General features: G+C 37.1%; 1 protein-coding gene across 1 annotated transcript in view; it reads right to left on the bottom strand.

Annotated features, from left to right (window-relative positions):
• Positions 1 to 16,902, bottom strand: part of LOC121958681 (corticotropin-releasing factor receptor 1-like) — a 70,485-nt gene extending 53,583 nt beyond the window's left edge. Inside the window, exons 1-4 of the mRNA XM_042507768.1 lie at positions 16,191 to 16,902; positions 9,407 to 9,494; positions 4,128 to 4,175; positions 2,546 to 2,671 (exon numbers count right to left, since the gene is read on the bottom strand). Of these exons, the coding sequence (XP_042363702.1) occupies positions 2,546 to 2,671; positions 4,128 to 4,175; positions 9,407 to 9,494; positions 16,191 to 16,220 (292 nt within the window). The 5' untranslated portion in view covers positions 16,221 to 16,902. The remainder of the gene's footprint in view (positions 1 to 2,545; positions 2,672 to 4,127; positions 4,176 to 9,406; positions 9,495 to 16,190) is intronic.
• Between the last annotated feature and the right edge of the window lie 1,198 nt (positions 16,903 to 18,100).

The following is an 18,100-nucleotide window of genomic DNA, read 5'->3' as shown; positions in this document are numbered from 1 at the left end:
TAATTAAGTCCTGTGCTAAAACTCTTCATTTTAGTCATCAAAAATCTGGCTCTCAATTCACACTGATATCACAAAAAGTAAGAATCTCAATATATTTGTCTCCCTAAGTGATTGCTTTGTAACATTACATTGGTTATTTGTGTTTTAAGACTTGCCTCAGGTTGTTTTTGGGATAAAATCTTTGATTTATCATGATTCCATTCGCCTAGAAAATGTGGTTGTATTGTAAGCGTTTCTTTTATGACTTTTTAGACTCCAAATGTGGGAGATTATCGTCTAACTCTGACTTCTGTATATGTCATTATTCCAACTTTCTATCTCTTCTAATAACCAGATCAGGAAAAGGTTAAAGACAGAGGTGTGACGATGCTGCCTGATTTAATTTCCTTGTATTTCCTCCACTTAGTAAAGGTATCATCATTAGTGAGTCAACATTGTGCTTTTAAAGTCACTCTGTTTGTTTTAGGAGCAGCGAAAACAACAGGATGTTTCATGGATAAAAACTCAAATTTGCATCCAAGCTGGTTTTGTGGTGATGAATTTTGCAATAAAGTGTGATGACAATATTTGCAGCGACAGAGCTGAAATTCCTAATCTGTGACTTTAATGGGTCACAGTAATCAGATGTCATCAGTTTTTGGTCATAAACCAAAGTAATGGACACATAACATCCAACTGCTGAGCTATTTCACTTAAAACCACAATCACTAGTATCACGATGGTGCTAACATCAGAGCAACACCAAGTCTGTAGTATTCAACCTCTGAGGATCATGAATATGGGTACAAAATTTCCTAACAATACATCTAATAGATGTTGAGAAATTTCACTCCAAACCACAAATATTAGCATTATGGCGGTGCAAGAACAGAGGTCATAGCATAACCAAAGTCAGTATCCTCTGGGGAGCACAAATGTCTGCACAACATTTCAAGACAATCCATCAAATATTTCTAAAAATAAATCACTTAAAAGCATAAATATAAATCTAGTGGGGGCATTAGAGCAAAAGTCAGATCATCCCCATATTCATTAGGATGCATCCTCAGGGGAACATGAATGCCTGGAAAAAAATTCAAGACAGTCCTTCAAATAGCTGATGAGATATTTCACTTAAAACCACAAAGATTAACCTAGCCGTGGCACTGGAGCAAAAGTCAGAGCATCACCAAAACTGTTAAGTTGCATCATCTGGGGATCATGAATGTTTGTGAAAAATTTCAGGACAACTCACCAAATAGTTGTTGAGATGTTACTTAAAACCACAACTATTCGCATTATGGGGGTGAACGAGCACAAGTCAGAGCAACCTCTGGGGAACATGAATGTCTGAACAAAATTTCATGTCATTCCATCAAATAGTTGTTGAAATATGTCTGTTAAAACCCAAAATCTTAACATCCATATTAATGTCACCAAAACAAAATTCAGAGGTTCACCATCCAGTCTGATTCATCCTCTGTTGAACATGAATGTCTGCACCAAATTTCATGACAATCTATCAAGATAGTTGTTAAGATATGTCTCTTAAAAACACAAAAATTAACCTCATGGTGGAGCAACTAAAAAGTCAGAGCACCACCGAAACCACTAAGTTGCGTCCTCTGGGGACAATGAATGTTTGTGTAAATGTTCATGACAATTTTATCAAATAGTGGTTGAGATATTTAACTTAAATCTATGAATATTAACCTCATGATGGTGCTGGCAGAAACGTCAGAGCTCCACTAAAGTCAGTACGTTTCATCCTTTTGGGTAAAATGAATGAAATTTAATTAAAATCCATTGAACTGTTGTTTTGAAATGTAAGTCTGGAACAAAGCAGCGGACAGACTGTCCCTGGAGCCCTGAGGCTACAAGAAAAAGACCTAAAAAATATTAATTTCACCCTTTCGAGAACAGATTTCTTTTCAGAAGAGAACAGCAGATGAGTATTTACAGAACAGCTCTGTTTGCTGCAGCGATTTAATTTCAGCTGGACTTGAAGAGTTTGACCTGAGAAGAAACTGTGGCGCAGAGGAGTTCAGGAAGAGTTCGGCCCCAGCAGGAATCCGAAACACTTTCTTACTTTCACAGCAGATTTCTAAAAATGAGACACTACATATGGAAATGAGCCCAAATGTGGCCCAGATTATTATTTCAAAAAAGTGACTGGCAGTGATTGCCAAAATTAAGATTGAGACTCTCTTGTTTCAATCGCTCTAACAGGCTTATGTTAGAGCGATTATTTCAGATGTTACATTATCCCGTCTTTCTTTTCTTTTTAAGCGCTGACACAATGGTTTCTCACAGCGGGCGCACCACTTGTCTTGTTCTGGCGCTTCATGCTGCATTATCTGCTGCTGTCCTACTTTGTGTACACATGTTTTTACACCTCTGTGTCTCCTGCTAATTTGTATGCTCATGCTAATTTCTGTATACACAATTACGTAAACAGAATTTGCCCAAGGGTAGACGAGTGAGGCGGGGGAGGGGTGGGAGAAATCAAATTAAATCATGCTCTGTGTCTGTTGTTTCCTGTTTGGAGCTGACGGCGAGGACTCACTGGTGGTGTTGTATCTGACGCCGTAAAACATCTCGGGACAGGGTCGTGCCACCATCTGGCCGGCGCTGCTCCTGGGCCAGCAGGTGCCGATGCCGTCGATGGAGGTGTCGCAGGAGAGACCCGAGCCTGCAAAGATGGAAATGTCAAGACGCAGATTCCTGGCGTGGTTTGGGACTACTTGTATAGCCCCGGTGAAATTCTGACAGTGATGCTGGCAATAAATCCAAGCGCTGAATAAGCCGTTTGTTTGCACAGGATTTAATGATTACTCCTGAGCGCCGTCTCCCGTGGAGCGTCGCCAAAATCTATTTCAAGCATTGTTCTCGTCTTTGATGTTAGCTTTTATAATCAGATCAAACTTGTTTCTCTCGTGGGGTATTCCACAACAACTATGCTCTGTGCTAGCTGCGTAGGGAATCGGTTTAACCCTTTGAAACTTGAGCAAATTGTCTTTATTTCAAAAATATGGGAGGAAGGCAATAGGCAACAAAAGAAAAAGAAAGGCCCAAAAATTAGCAGAAAATTAGTTAAAAATATGATAAAAAAAATTACCTGAAAATGTGTAAAAAATAAAATAAAATAAATAAGTAAATAGCCTGGAAAAAGTTCCTTAAAAATGTTAAAAATATATAATTTCCGCTTGCTTTTTTCCCCTTTATATTCTTGGTGTTAGCTCCATGTCTGGTCGAAAGGCAAAATTGCTCAGTGTCATGTTGTATGTTGCAAAACTTTCAATCCTGCATGTTTGGCTTGATGTACATCCACCTACATTATGAATTTTGAATGAAAAGTTATTATTATTAATTCTTCCTCACAAGGTTATCTAGTGTATAAGACTGAGCTAAATATGTTCATTAATCTTTTCTTTATTTCTTTATGTATGTGTGTAAAAACGTGTTTTTATCATTTGTTTTTTATTGTTTATATGTGTTTGTGTCTTGTATATGTTTTCATGCTGAAACAGCAGTATAAGAAAGACGTGTTTAATTTTAACATACATGTATGCTGATCTCTTGTTATGATTTGTTGTGTTTTTTAAACAAAAACAAAAATATAAAGTTTTTTTTAATTGGGGAAAAAACTACATGGATGTGTAAAAAAAGTTCTTATAATAACTTAGAATAATTTTAAATATGCGATTATGATAATTATAAATATATTTTTTTTTCTCTCTAGCTTTTTTGTCTAAAATCTTTCTTTCTTTTTATTAAACAATAACAAAAAAGTATTTAAAGAGTTTTTTAAAAAAAAAACAACTAAATGAAAATAACCTGGAAAAGTGCTTAAGAATTTATGATATTTTTTATACAATTTTTAACATAATTTTAAAAATATAAATTTGATTGTTGTTGTGTTTCCCCTATACATGTCCCCTAAGTTTTTAAAACAAATTTTCAAAATCGACAAATTTCTGAAACATTTATTACCGAGTTGCTTGTTCCCTTTCTCCCATGTTTTTGAAAGAAATGCACCAATATGCTCACAGTTTAAATACTTTAAAAATGCATCTGTAAGCAGTGTAAGAAAAGTGATCTCGCTCCCGGTTACAAACACAACGTGCCCGACTCAGCGCTGCACTGACCTGTGGCGTTGCTCAGGGTCTGGTTCCAGGAGGCGGCCAGCGACTGTACTGCAACCCAGAGAGGAAGAGGATCATCAATAACCTGAATCTTTGTTTGCAGGCTTCAGAGGAGGGCTATGGAAATCTCATTAGATTCAGCTAAACAGCTACAAAGGGTGAGCATTAAAGGGCAACGGTAAACATTGGTGACAGACCTTTCCCCGAGCAATAAAGGGACGGTAGCGGCAAATATGAATCTGGACATGCCCCGAGGGTCAGGCTATTATTTCTGCAATAACTCAAGGAGATTTCGGAAATAAGGAGGTTCTGAGGGGGCAAAGTTCAACACCGCCAGCCAACGTTTTCACATGTTTTATAACCAATGTTTTCACACCTGTTTGTGGTGAGAAATTGAAGAATGAAAGAAAAATCTAAAATGAGAACAGAGCAGTTCCACAAACTGTCCTCACAAAGAAAATAACAACATGATTTGTTTGTTCAAATGCCAAAAAAATAAATAAAAAAACTTTTGAAGTGGTGGTTTAACAAGATGATCAGGAGGCTGCTGTTTCTACGGAAGCCACAAACGGCCGCGCAGATTTTTTTTTATGCTGTTATCTTGACATTATGAGATAATCAACTTGTTATTATGTGAAAAAACACTTATAATGTTAATCAGAGATCAAGAGGGCCTCTTGACGTCTGATTTATGCTGAAAATGACAGATCAAGGAGCACCCATCATGATGAAAGTATCAGTCTGAACTTCAATCACGGTCTAAAACAGGCAGAAAGAGCACTGTGTCTTTTTGTTAGAGATGATTTTATATATTCAGATCAGTCCTCGTCATTTAAAGAGAAGACCAACACGACTGCAGCTTCACAGGCAGCATATTAAGCTATATTCCTCAGCACTTTATCCATGTTATAATTTAAACATTCACATATTGGTGCTAATTGTGTGTTACTGTATTTCTTACATTTATATTTTTACACACCTATATACTCAGCATACTATACATACTTTATGTGTTAATTGTTTACAGTTTACAGATTCGACATAAATTAACTTTTCACAAGAAAAAACAACTTTTATTTAATGAAATAATTGAGTCATATGATTTTGAGATAACAGCATTAAAAAATAATTGCAATAATAACAGTTCTGAGCTTCCATAATACGTGGAAAATGTCTTATCAAGTTGCTCATACCCTTTTTATCCAATGTTTTTAAAAGAAATCAATTTGTTCAAAGGTTTGCCAGAGGTTATTTTTAAATACTGGTAAGAGGCATCTAAAAGTAGCATGAGGAAAGTGATGTCATTCCAGGTTTTAAAGAGTTATATGAATTTTGGGAGCTGCTCCCTCGAGATAAGCAGTAAGTGGCACTAATTTTTCAGTCAGGTGCCTCTGTGAGAGAAAGCGTAATGAAATAACCTGATTAAAAGAAGGAAAATTTAATAACAGAGAGCGTGATGGACAGTGTTGAGCAGCTAATCCTGCAGCTCTGCGCTGTTGGCAGAGTTCTGGTCGAAGCCCTGCGTGCACATATCAGCGGTCAAAAGGGGCCTGTGCATCGACGGTTCATTACGATTATTAGGGATGCACAATGTCAGAATTTTTGCAGATATGTAACAACTCATTAAGCCGATAACAGATATCAATATACCCACTGTTTTCACCACCTAATTTTAGTGATCATTATCAAGTCCCTGTTGTGAATTAACATCATATTAGAAGGGAGAAGAAGGTAGATTTATTTGAAAAAAGAAAATTACTTTTGTCCTTGATTCTGCTGCATCGTTGGAGTTGAAGGGTGAGGTGATTAGCGTTTATTTTTAATATTATTATTAATTTAATATTTTATATTTATGATTTTGCTATTATTTTTAATGCTGTTATCTCAAAATCTTAAATTATGTATTATTACTGATGATTGTGATGGCCCACCAGCAGATGGAGACATAAAAAAATGCCTTTAAGTGTATGTAATATTCATTCAGTGTTTAAAATAATTCAACTTAGAGTTGATATTTTGTAGATTTTCAATTTGTCAATAAGAAAAAAAACAAATCAGTTTGTAATATCAGCATGTTGGCCAATTCTGATATTTCATTTTAAAGTCAATATCTGCTGATACCGATGACAATATTATTATGTATCTCTGATGAATATACATCATTATTTATTCACTGAATCTGTTTTAAATTGCACTTATACACACTTAAATTTCACTGATACTCCAGCTTTTCCATCCCACCCAAATGTAAAAACGTATGCTTCATTTTGAGTTTTTTTTTCAAACTTTTGCTCTTTCCACTCGGGGCTTTTTATGCACATATTGAAAATGTACGTGAAAAGAAATAATTTGGAAACACAACTAATAATTAAAGTAAAACAGTTGCATAGTTTTTGAGGAGCTTTTGTCAGTCTCGGTTTTAAGCTGTGAAACTCTGAATATTCAAAAAATAAATAAAATAAAAAGCTTGCATTAAAATATGCAGGTGTTTACCAAGTCTTAACAAAAAGTTGCCTTATGGGAAATGTAGTGTTTTTTTGGAGCTTGACCCAAACAGGGAACTAAAAGTCAAATGATTTCTGCCTCAATTTGGACCATTTCTGTCTTTAAATCTGTCCCCCAAATGTATGTTTTATGTCCTTAGGGGTCGCTGAAGTCAGTAAAAACAGCTTGTGTTGTAGTTTGACTCCCATCATACCTACAGAGTTAAATAAAGAACTTTAATAAAAGATAAAAGACACTAAATTTTAAAAAGTTTCCAGATTTAAATCAGGAAACATTTAATCAAAAAAGTTAACAAAACGAAGAATCTCATTCTTGTTCAGTGAAATCTTATGTTACATGAGTTTTATTTTTGCTTATTTTTACTTTTTAAAGCTTTATTTTTTTACAAGAGAGAACAAATTCAAGGGTTTTTCAAGAGACGAGCCCTTGATTTCTCTTTCTAAAATTCAGAATCTTACAAGGACATCATGTGTCAAAAGAAACATGGAAAAGAAGAGAAAGTACATTTTTTTAAAGCTAAAATTTTAAGGCTTGAATAGAACTGAAATTTTCTCTATTTTGTTATTTCATCGAGAGAAATGTTATCATTAGACGTTAGACAGTCCATTAATCTAACGTTTAAGTTGTTTAATAAAGCAAAAACATCAAACAGTTTGTGTTTCCAGCTTCTTTTGTCAGTTTCGTATTATTTTAAACGGAAGATTTTGAGGTTTTGAAACTGTAGGATAAAACACGAATGTGAACGCAGCACACCGGGCTCTGAAAAACTGTCAGGGACATTTTTTTACTTTATTTTTGACATTTCATAGACTAAATGATTGTCTGACTCATTTCAACACCTCTTGATATTTGATCCTACAGACATATTTGAGTCGGTGTTGAAAAAGTACAGAAGTTCAACGCTCGGTCGAGTCATCACGGCGCGTTGCCACTCCGTAATAACCCACAGACGCAGACAGTATCACTATTATCTGTTAGAGGCTTTCTGGGACATCTTTATGAGTTTAAATCCGCAGGCGAATAAAACAGGAAGATCATTCCTGTGAATCTGTGCATGTTTCTGTGTGTGTGTGTGTGTGTGTGTGTGTGTGTGTGCGTGCGTGTGTGTGTGTGTGTGTGTGTGTGTGTGTGTGCGTGCGTGCGTGCGTGCGTGTGTGTGTGTGTGTGTGTGCGTGTGCTGTGGTTTGAGGTGTTTAATAACAAACTGTTACTGTACTTGTGAGGTCTACGTGGAGACAGAATAATAAGAAAAGACATTTTGCCAATAAACACAAGGAGAGAGGTGTGATTGAGGACGAGGGTTTGGCATTCAGCGAGAGTACGAGACTGTAAAAGACTGAAAATCAAAAGAAGGAAAATCAATTCAATCACAATTGAGATAATCTCTGCAGCAAATAGAGCATCTGCATATGAATGCAGAATCTGTAGGCAACGGGAGGAAGATTGTCCAATAACATAGACAAATGCTGTACGGAGAGCAAAAGAGGCCGAAATGAATCTCAAAACTGATCGGCTATCATCTGATGACGACGAGCTTTTTATGAGCTTTTTAAAAAGGAAATCTTCACAGATTTTATTTTATAGCATCGCTCTCTCATACTTTATCTTCGCTGTTGCCTCTAGAGCAGAGATACTCAACTTTTCAGAGTGGGAATTGTTTTTGTACTTTTAGTAAACATACAGTGAAAATAAATAAATAATAATAAAATAAAATCAATAAATCTATAAAACAAAATTAAAGTAGAGCTTGTTTTATTAAAAAAAAAAAAAGTGCTAGTGGAGGATGCCCCACACCTGCCAACAGAAATCCTACATAAGACCCTAACGTCCTAAAATCCTAGAAACATCCTAAAATCTGAGAAACATCCTAAAATCCTAGAAATGCCACAAAATATATGAGAAATAATCCCAGAAATGTTCTGGGACACATCCTATAATTTAAGAAATGTCCTAAAATCCTAGAGACACCCTAAAATCTGAGAAATGTTCTAAAATCCTACAGATGGTCCTGAAATCCAAGAAACAACCTAAAATCCTAGAAATGTCCTAAATCCGTCCTGAAATCTGAGAAATGTCCTAAATCTGTCCTGAAATCTGAGAAATGTCCTGAAATCTTACAGATGTCCTAAAATCCTAGAAATATCCTAATATCTTAGAAACAACCTAAAAATCCTTAAAATGTCCTAAACCCATAGCAATGTCCCAAAATATGAGAAATATCCTAAAATCCTAGAAACGTCCTGAAATCCGAGAAACAACCTAAAATCCTAGCAATGTCCTGCAATATGAAAACTTCCTAATATCCAGCAAACGTCCTAAAATCCTACAAATGTCCTAAAATCCTAGAGACATCCTAAAATCTGAGAAATGTTCCAAAATCCTAGAAATGTCCTAAATCCATCCTGAAATATGAGAAATATCCTAAAATCCTAGAAACATCCTGAAATCCAAGAAACAACCTAAAATCCTAGCAATGTCCTGCAATATGAGAAACTTCCTAATATCCAACAAATGTCCCACAATCCTATAAACGTCCTAAAATCCATGAAACGTCCTAAAAACCTAGTAATGTGTACGGAGCTGCTGCGACTGGCCCCTGACCTCCTGTCATTTTCTAAAGTGGCCCTCATGCAAAGTAGGCGTCTCTGCCCCGGAGGCTAAATCCTCGTCAGGCTGATAGCCGGCGGGTTGTCAGACTGCACATGAGGTAACAGTGATGCAACATTAAACCTTGTGCTCTTTGAAAAACGTGCTGTTGTCTTAAACATCAAACTTACATGAGACATTTCCCGCCAGCATGAGCAGAGCTTCACATGTCAGATCTGCCACGGCGCCCGAAGGCAGGAGGCTTACGATGGCACACACCTGCAAACACAGAAACGCCACAAATCAGTGAAACAAAACAACGTAAATAAGACACTATCTGTTCGCCCCGCGCTCCCGTAATTCCCTCACGTACGGCGGATGAAGCTGAATCCGGCTGAAAGACGCCGAGTGCCCTTGAGCAGATGATGCATGCATTAACAACTCCTCGAGTTGGAGCATTTTGTAGTCTGTAATCATTGTAACCGCCGCAACACTCTTTCATGTTTACACACACAAGGACTCAACAAAATATAGAAAAAGTCACTTCTTGGTGCTAAATTCAGAATATTTCTGCTTGTGCATGGTGTGTGTGTGGTTGCTGTTAGCCTACTTTACATGTGTGCAAAGCAGGAAAAACATTAAATAATGCACATAATTATAAAAATACAGCTCAGGAGGGGCTGTGTATGTATGTGTGGTTGTTGTCTCATGTGACAGTCAGCGTGGTTTTGCTTGTTTTAACCACGAGAACAATGTTAAGGCGGCATCTGCTCTATCTACACACCGGGGGGATGTAGACGGTGATTTAAACGACGGTACAGTGGATTCATTTTTCATTCACACTCTTTGTTCTCAGCTGGATTTCTTGCAGCAAACAGTGGCGGGTAATGAGCGCATTGTGCTGCATGTCGAGCTGGTGACCGGTGATCGCTGCTGGCACGCAGGAAGCATCTGTCAGTGCCGCTTTACGAGACGCGGAAGAGACCGCAAAAAGGCCTGCAAAATGTCATCGGTTCAGTTTGTGTTTGGCCTCGCTCTAATTGACCTCAAACCAGGTTGCATGTCGGTGCAGCTGTCCCTGAGCGCCGACCTGTTCCCCGCGGACACGAGGTGGCGGCTACTATTACCCATAAAGCCAATGTTTCATTCCCTGCTTTAATAAAACATCCCTCTCAATAATGCAACATCTCAGCCCTGTAGGAAAATGTTGGCGCCGTATGTTTCTGTACACCATGGATACCTTGTTTCCGATGACTCGCAGGATGTGGGCTTTGACCGTCATTAAAACCGGTCATTGATGTGTTTCCATCGATTTTTTAGCCATCGAATATGTGTGTTTTTTATCGACCTGTCACTGTGTTTCTGCTGAGGATAAAGCCATAAAAAGATTATTTTTTCAGTTTTTTTATTCTATTTTTATATTTTTATTTATTTATTTTAAGATTTTTGGGGGGCTTTTTACCTTTATTTGATAGGACAGCTTAAGCGTGATACGGGGACAGAGACGTCCAACTGAGCTACTGGGCGCCCCTGGTGTTTTCAGATTTTTCAAAAACAATATTTTATTAAATTTTTACAACAGACAGAAAATAAAAAACACACACACGATAACAATAGCTGACGTGAGCAAATCACATATGCCATATGGGATGAAACATTAATAAAATAATAATAATAGAATAAAAAAAATGGTTATTTTTTGACTAAGACACTGTTGTGGTTTCAGCTGGGAAGTGACACAAAAAGCAGGAGTTTTTTTACCGAGACGCTGTTGTTCTTCAGCGGGGATAGCAGCACAGAATCCTGTTATTTCTTACCAAAGAATCACTTTATTTCCAGCCCCGACTGTGCCATAAAAAGCTTCTTTTTTTGTTTATACTGGGGATAGTGCCATAGAAACTGGTTGTTTTACAGTGAGACACGGCTGCATTTCCAGCACTTTTTAGCCACAAAAATATTGGTGTTCTTTTGCAATCCCTCTCAGTGTTTCTACCAAGGATAGCGCCTCAAAAACTGTTTTTTTAATCAGGACGTGGCTGCACATCCAGCTGGGAAACTACCATGAAAAGCGGTTGTGTTTTTGGAGACATTGCTGTGTTTCAGCTGGTATAGTGGCATTAAAAGCAGATGTTTTTCATTGAGATATTTCTGCATTTCCAGCCATGATAATGCAACAACAAAGCTGATGTGTTTGTACACCAGCTGGGGGAGTGGCCTGAAAAAAGGTTGAGTTTTAGTCATCGCTCTGTTTTCAGCAAACAAACATAGGTTTTTTGTAATGACTCGTGGCTGTGTTTCTACCGGAAAAAGCACCATAAAATTTTTTTCACAGAGAAATTGCTGCATTTCCAGCCGAGATAGTGGGACTAAATGTGACTGTTTTGCCAACACATTGCCATTTCCTGTGAGGAAATAGTGTCTCAAAAAGTGGTTCATTTTTGCAAACATCTCTGTTTTTTCAGCAGGGATTGTGCCACAATACGTGTTTGTTTTTTACCAACATGCCGCTGTTTTTCAAAACAGGATAGTGGCGCAGAAAGCTGTTGCTTTTAACAGAACCATTGCTGCATTTCCAGCCAGGATTGTGCCCCCAAAACTGGGTATTTTAAGCCAAAATGTGACCTTTTCTTAACCATAACCAAGTACCTTATTTTAACCAAAGCACTGTTAAGACGTAATAAAACATTTTGGCCAATGCCAACATTTTTTCTGGCCTCTTGATTAAACATCTGCAACAGTTTTTTCTGTTGCAGATCTTAAACTGAAATGAATTCAACTTCTTGTGATATTAAATGTGTCCCTCTAACATTTTAGCAAACCTACATTCATACCTGAAGGTTACAGCGGCGTGTAATGTGAAATACCAGCAGAGTGTGTAGCCACAACATGTTAAACGCTCCTCTGCCCCAGATTTCAAAGACGGCTCTCCTAATGGCTCGCTGCGTCTGTTTCACGCTCGCTGAACTCCGGGCAGGTATCAGAGTACAGTAACCTCCTGCACCGCCGCTGTCCGCCTCCTTCAGAGTAATTAAAGCTCGGCAACTGACAGCCACGATTAAACGGCAGGATCAAACAAGCCTGAATGTCATCGGCGGGGAGTCATTTTCTGTGGAAGAACTCAGATCCTTTACTCGACCAGAGGTGGTGATACAATAACGAGAAAATGCCTCTCCTATTGCTGCATGTGTGTTCAAGTATAATCACCGATGCATTGATGTGCGAGAAGTGTTTCTGTTCAGTTGAGGTGAAGCTAAGAGCTGCAAAAAAACATTTCTGTCTGTAATTAAGCACTGAGAACCCTATTAACCCTTTGCAACCTGGACTGACATCACTTTTCTTGTGCTGCAGAAGCCTTTCACAAGTATTTTAACCTTGTGACCTCGAGCACATTGGTTTGATTTCTTTCAAAAACATGGTGGGAAGGCAACGAGCAACTTAACAAGATGTGGCCCAAAAAATAAGCAATAAATTAGTAAAAATGTAAAATAAAAATTATCCAAGAAATAAGCAAAAAAAAGAGGGGAAAAAAGAAAATAATTTTAAAAAGCAAGAAGTGCTTAAATTTAAAAACTCTATGTAAAAAAATTCTGCAACATAATTGTTTTCATTAGTTGCTCATTCACTTCTTGCCATGTTTTAAAAAAACAAGTCTTTGTCCAGGTTTCAAAGGGTAAACATTATTCTGCAGAAAAAAATTGCAACTTATTCTTATTCTTTACTTTACATCAGCTTGTTCGAACCTTTGAATGCTGAAATTGAACACAAATTGGTTAAATTTCTGTCAAAAAATTGGTAAGAAATGTTCCACAAAGTACAAGACTGAGAATAAAAAAAAAAGATATTTTCAATTATGTTACAAAATTATAATATTTTGAAGCATTTTTCCCCGTGTCATTTTCTTGTTTGTCTTTTTAAATATCATTTTTGTTTTTTTTATTTATTGTTACAAATTTTCAGATTATTTTGTTGTGCTTTTTGTTTACTTTCTGCACTGCATCCACACTTTTTGGGAATCTGGGTTGTATATCCATGAGCGTCAGTGTGCATCTGCTGCAGGAAGGTGAGCAGAGGATTTAGACAGACGCTCAGCATGAACAGAAGTGTCGTTCAGCTGCAAAATGTCACTGAAACACAAAACGTCATCCTTGAAACAAGAAAGAATGAAACAGGACTTTGCAGCACTTAAATAATAAAAAACCCTCAACAGAGAAAATCCTTGAAACAAGCTGAATTTCATTGAAAGCAGGTTGACATACTCCCACTACACTTGATAATTTTTGCTTTTACTTTTTAAAATAAAAGTTTATGAACTCAGTTTTTGACTTGATAAGAGACAGATTGTTCACGAAACAAAACTTTATCAAGAGTATTTCTCGTGACCGAGGTCCAGAGGGACTGAATCGTCAGTATAGTAACCAATAAATCGTGATGTAAAGCACCTGTGTGATCTCTCCGATGCACCTGCACCTGAGATGACTGGATGTGCAAATATATCTCTTTAACCAAAATACATTTATTGCATGTTTGCATGAAAATAATCAAAAATAGGAGCCACAAGTAGCTGATAAATGCACTGTCGTCTGGTCAAAACTATAATATTTCGCTCTGAAATGTAGTGGAGTAGAAGTATAAAGTGGCAGTACTTGAATACAGTTTTAAGGCTCTTGCACTTAACTAGAGTATTTGATATGTGTACTGCATTTCAATTTACTGCACTACAGGACATTTTACTCACAGCTGCAGATAAATTATCGGTGGTGATGGAATATTCAGGCCCTTTACTTAAGTAAAAGTACTAATGCCACACAATAAAAATACTCTGTTACAAGTAAAAGTCATGCATCAAAAACATAAAAGTAAGTAAGAAAATAGTATAACTAAGTTTAATCAGAAAAATGTACTGAAATTGTTAAAAGTAAAAGTAGCCAAAGCAGCAAAATCTAAGAAATAAAATAAATGAAGGAATATATCCAACACCTCACAATTATTCAAAACATTTTTTAGAAAAAGACTTAAATGCTTATCAGATATTTAGTGTCCTGTGTACTGGCTAATTAATTAATTACCAGTTCAGCTGTACTTGTTTAAACTGTTTGGTAATTTAATTTATAGCAAAATATCATATTTTATAAATTCTCCTAATATTTTTATGCAAAAATCTTAATTTGTAAAGTAACTAAAGCTGTTAGCTAAATGTCCGAAATGTAGTGGATGTTTGCACAATATTGGATCTTTTTTCCCTGATATCAGATATGCCGATACATAACAACTTTTTTGCCAGATAACTGAAACCGATATCAATAAATCCACTTTTTTTAACCACCTAATTTTAGTGATCACCAGGTTTCATCTGTAGTGGCATTACCATCATATATGTTTACTCTTATCATCATGAGCCACCAGCAGATGGAGACACTAAAATCATTTTTTAATGTATGTAATATTGTGCAAATTAAGAAAAATACTTGAACTTTGGGTTGTTTTGTACATGTTCACTTTGCCAATTGAAAAATAATGATAATTTAAAAAAATATATATATCTGTTTATGATATCAGCAGAAATCAGCATGTTGGCCAATTCTGATATTTATTTTAAGTTCTTTTTATTGGGGTTTTCAAAGTTAACATCGAACTGAAAAAGACATTTCTCAGAAAAATGTCTTATTCCAATGTGTAGGAAACACTGTTTGACAAAAATATTACTTTGGAAAAAAATGGGAAAAAAGAAAGAAAAAAAGGCAAGAAATCAAAATAAAAAAGACTAAGAGAAGAGAAAACTAGATAGATAGATAGATAGATATTGATATTTCGTTTTAAAGCTGATATCTGCTGATACAGACGATGTGCTGATGTTATCGTGAATCCAGATTTTTTTTAATTTGATTTATTTTTTATTTTAATTGATTTAACTAAAGAATGTAAATAAAGAAAATACCGAAATCATTTTACAAACAAGCAGACAGACAAAAAAGTAATATTTACAGACATTTAAGGATCTATATTTTCATGCCAATACTTTTGCACTCATGCAAATATTAAAATATACACTTTTACTTGCAGCAGAGTGATTGTGCACTGTCAAGAGTACTTCAAAAGTACTCACAGGACAAGCACCTCAAAAGAACTGAACCAGAGGCTGCAGTTCTTGAGTAAATGTACTCGGTTACTTTCTGACCTTCTGGCAGACATGTGATATGTGAGGTGCAGTGAGCGAAGGGGGCACGCTGGTCTTAAATCACAACAATGGGGACACGAATAGAAAGCAGGGAGGGCTTTTTAAAAAAAGCGTTCAGAGGATTCTTTACTATTCTTAGTGCAGCGCACACACACACACACACACACACACACACACACACACACACACACACAATGGGTAGGAGGGAAATAAAGTGAGTCACCTCAGGCATCTGTAACAACATCAGCATGTGCAACTAACAACATGTCCTTATTGTGGAGCGCACATATGATATCAGATGACTCATCTCCAGACTTAAAAATGATCATTTTCTTTTTGGGCATCCCAAAACACGCCTGAGAACAGGAAGTGCACTTGCTGCATTAACACTTTAACCTCCAAGTGTCCCAAATCCAGTTTTTTTTTTCCAGCACCAGCAATCTGAGTCCCATAAAGAGGAGAGGAATGGTGTCACTTGGGGATCGTTTTCTCATGCTATCTTAACCCAAAGTCCTGCTTCATGTTTCACCACTGCAGCTTTCTGACGAATAAAATGCTGATTTTCTTTGTTAATATAGTGCAGAAAAAACGCTCAACAATCCTGATTCAAAGCTTTTAGTTCAGAAGGTTTTCATTTAATGGATTTCATTATTTTTTATAGCTGTGAGATCCAAAACTGACATCTGGACTCGATGATAGTGTTAAATCCCCTCAAATCCACGAGTATAAGATAGATTTTTTATTGAGATGATTTTAAATAAAATGTCTGATGAAGCGCAAAAAAGGGGAGCAGAACTTACCTCGAGCAGACAGATGCATTTGCGACGCATTTCCACACCTTTTATTTTTCACATAATGTTCACGTGCGTGGTTTAATGTCTTTTTGTGAGTTTTAATCCACTGAAAGTCTCATTTTTTTGGGAAAGGGTTTAATTGCGCAAAGAAAAGTGGCACATTTTGTTGATTTTTGCGCAAAAAAGGAAAAAAATGTTGGAAATGTCACTTCTGCAACTGAGAAAAACGCGTAAAAACAACAAAAATCAGGTCTCCAAACGCACAATATTAAGATCCATTCATGAGCGCATACAGGAGCAGAAATGTGTCTCCAGGTGATTGAATCCGTTCGGGTCGGTTTCGTGAAATTAAGTCAGTTTTTTGTTACCGGACTGGAAACCGGATCCACCTTGGAGAGACGCGCACCATCACACGGACACTCCCGCACCCTTCACCACTGGCCCCGGACCAAAAACTCCCCTTCGCGTACACGCTTCTCCTCCGCCGGTTGCAGCACCGTCGTGTCCCCTCGCTCGGTCTCCAGCTTCTGCGCTGCGCCGCCGCGCCGCTGCCTCACATCGGCTCCTCGACGCGCCGCCCACGTTGTGCCACTTTAAACCGGGACTCTGCGACGCGACTGTGTGTGGAGTTAATTATGCAACGCTGTGCCAGATCCTAATCTCTAATCTCTTTGCAATCTAGACGTCACCGCTATGAGAAAGTTAGGCTCCGGATAAAGTGATTTTTGGAGCGCATTACTGAAAAGAAGAGGAGCTCGTGGAGAGACGGAAACCCTTTTAACACGTGTCCCCGTTTTCGGCTGAATTAGTGCGCGAGCTCAGTCAGAGTTAACAGATTTGGCTGAGAGCTAAGAAGGACAGATGGTCTGCGCTGTGTCAATAAAGTTAAGCATCTCCTCCTCCCCTGAGGGGGTCTTTTTAAATAAATTCCAATGCAAATGAGTTCCTAAAAAATAAACTCTTTGAAAATACACTTTAAATCAAGAAGTCTTCAGATTAAACATGCAATTAATTCATCAATATCAGTCAGATTCCTCAGAGTATAGACTCCCAAATTAAATCTGCTCTGTCATAAAATGATTCAGTTTCACAGAATTACATTTAGGCCTAATATTGCACACTGTTCTTGTCTAAATTTTGGCCTTTCTTAAAATTTGCAATAGCTTATTTTTCGGCCACTTGGGGGCAGCAGAAACAAGCTGTAAACACAACACTGACATATCATCACCTTTTAAAGCCTCTGAGAACCCAAATCACCCAAAACTGTCTTAATATATGATTTACAGTCTTACTAAAAAGCATCCGAAACATTCAGATGTTAGTCTCATTCCAAATTTGAAATAATTTTAAAGTAATTTCTGTCTAAATATTTGTTGCTAGGTTCCCTTTTGCCCTCTTCCCACATTTTTGCATAGGTTTTAAAGGGTTAAGCAGATATGCCAAATTTAATAAATCCATTGTATTGATGCATTGATTTATATTCCCGTGATCCTGTATTGATAGATAAATGGCAAGTTGTCCAAATCATTTATTTAGGCATAAATCGATTGTATCGATACTAAGAATTTGTGCCGTGTTAGCACGGCAAACGTTGTTATGTGGATGTATTTTTCGCAGTTAAAACAGTAAATAATTACAACCGTTACTCCTGTTCGCTCTTCCACTCTCTGATTTTCTGGCCGTGCGTACAGCATCAGCACCAGCACGGCAGGGAGGCGCCGGGTCGTCGGACAGCGAGAGATTCGTAGTCCGCGTTTGTGGTCCAACGTTCGTACACATTTTGGCTTTTGTAAAAAAGAGATGTTCATGAAAAAAATGCTTGCTGTTTGCAAAATACGCAGATACAAAATCAAATACATTTGTCATTTAATTGTTCACTGAAAAACAAATGTTGTTGTTTGTTGGTGTTGAACTGC

Source organism: Plectropomus leopardus, chromosome 19 (genome assembly GCF_008729295.1).
Source record: "Plectropomus leopardus isolate mb chromosome 19, YSFRI_Pleo_2.0, whole genome shotgun sequence".
NCBI classification, from domain to species: domain Eukaryota; kingdom Metazoa; phylum Chordata; class Actinopteri; order Perciformes; family Serranidae; genus Plectropomus; species Plectropomus leopardus.
Note: the sequence above shows the minus strand (reverse complement) of the source record. Positions and strands in the feature narration are given on the sequence as shown.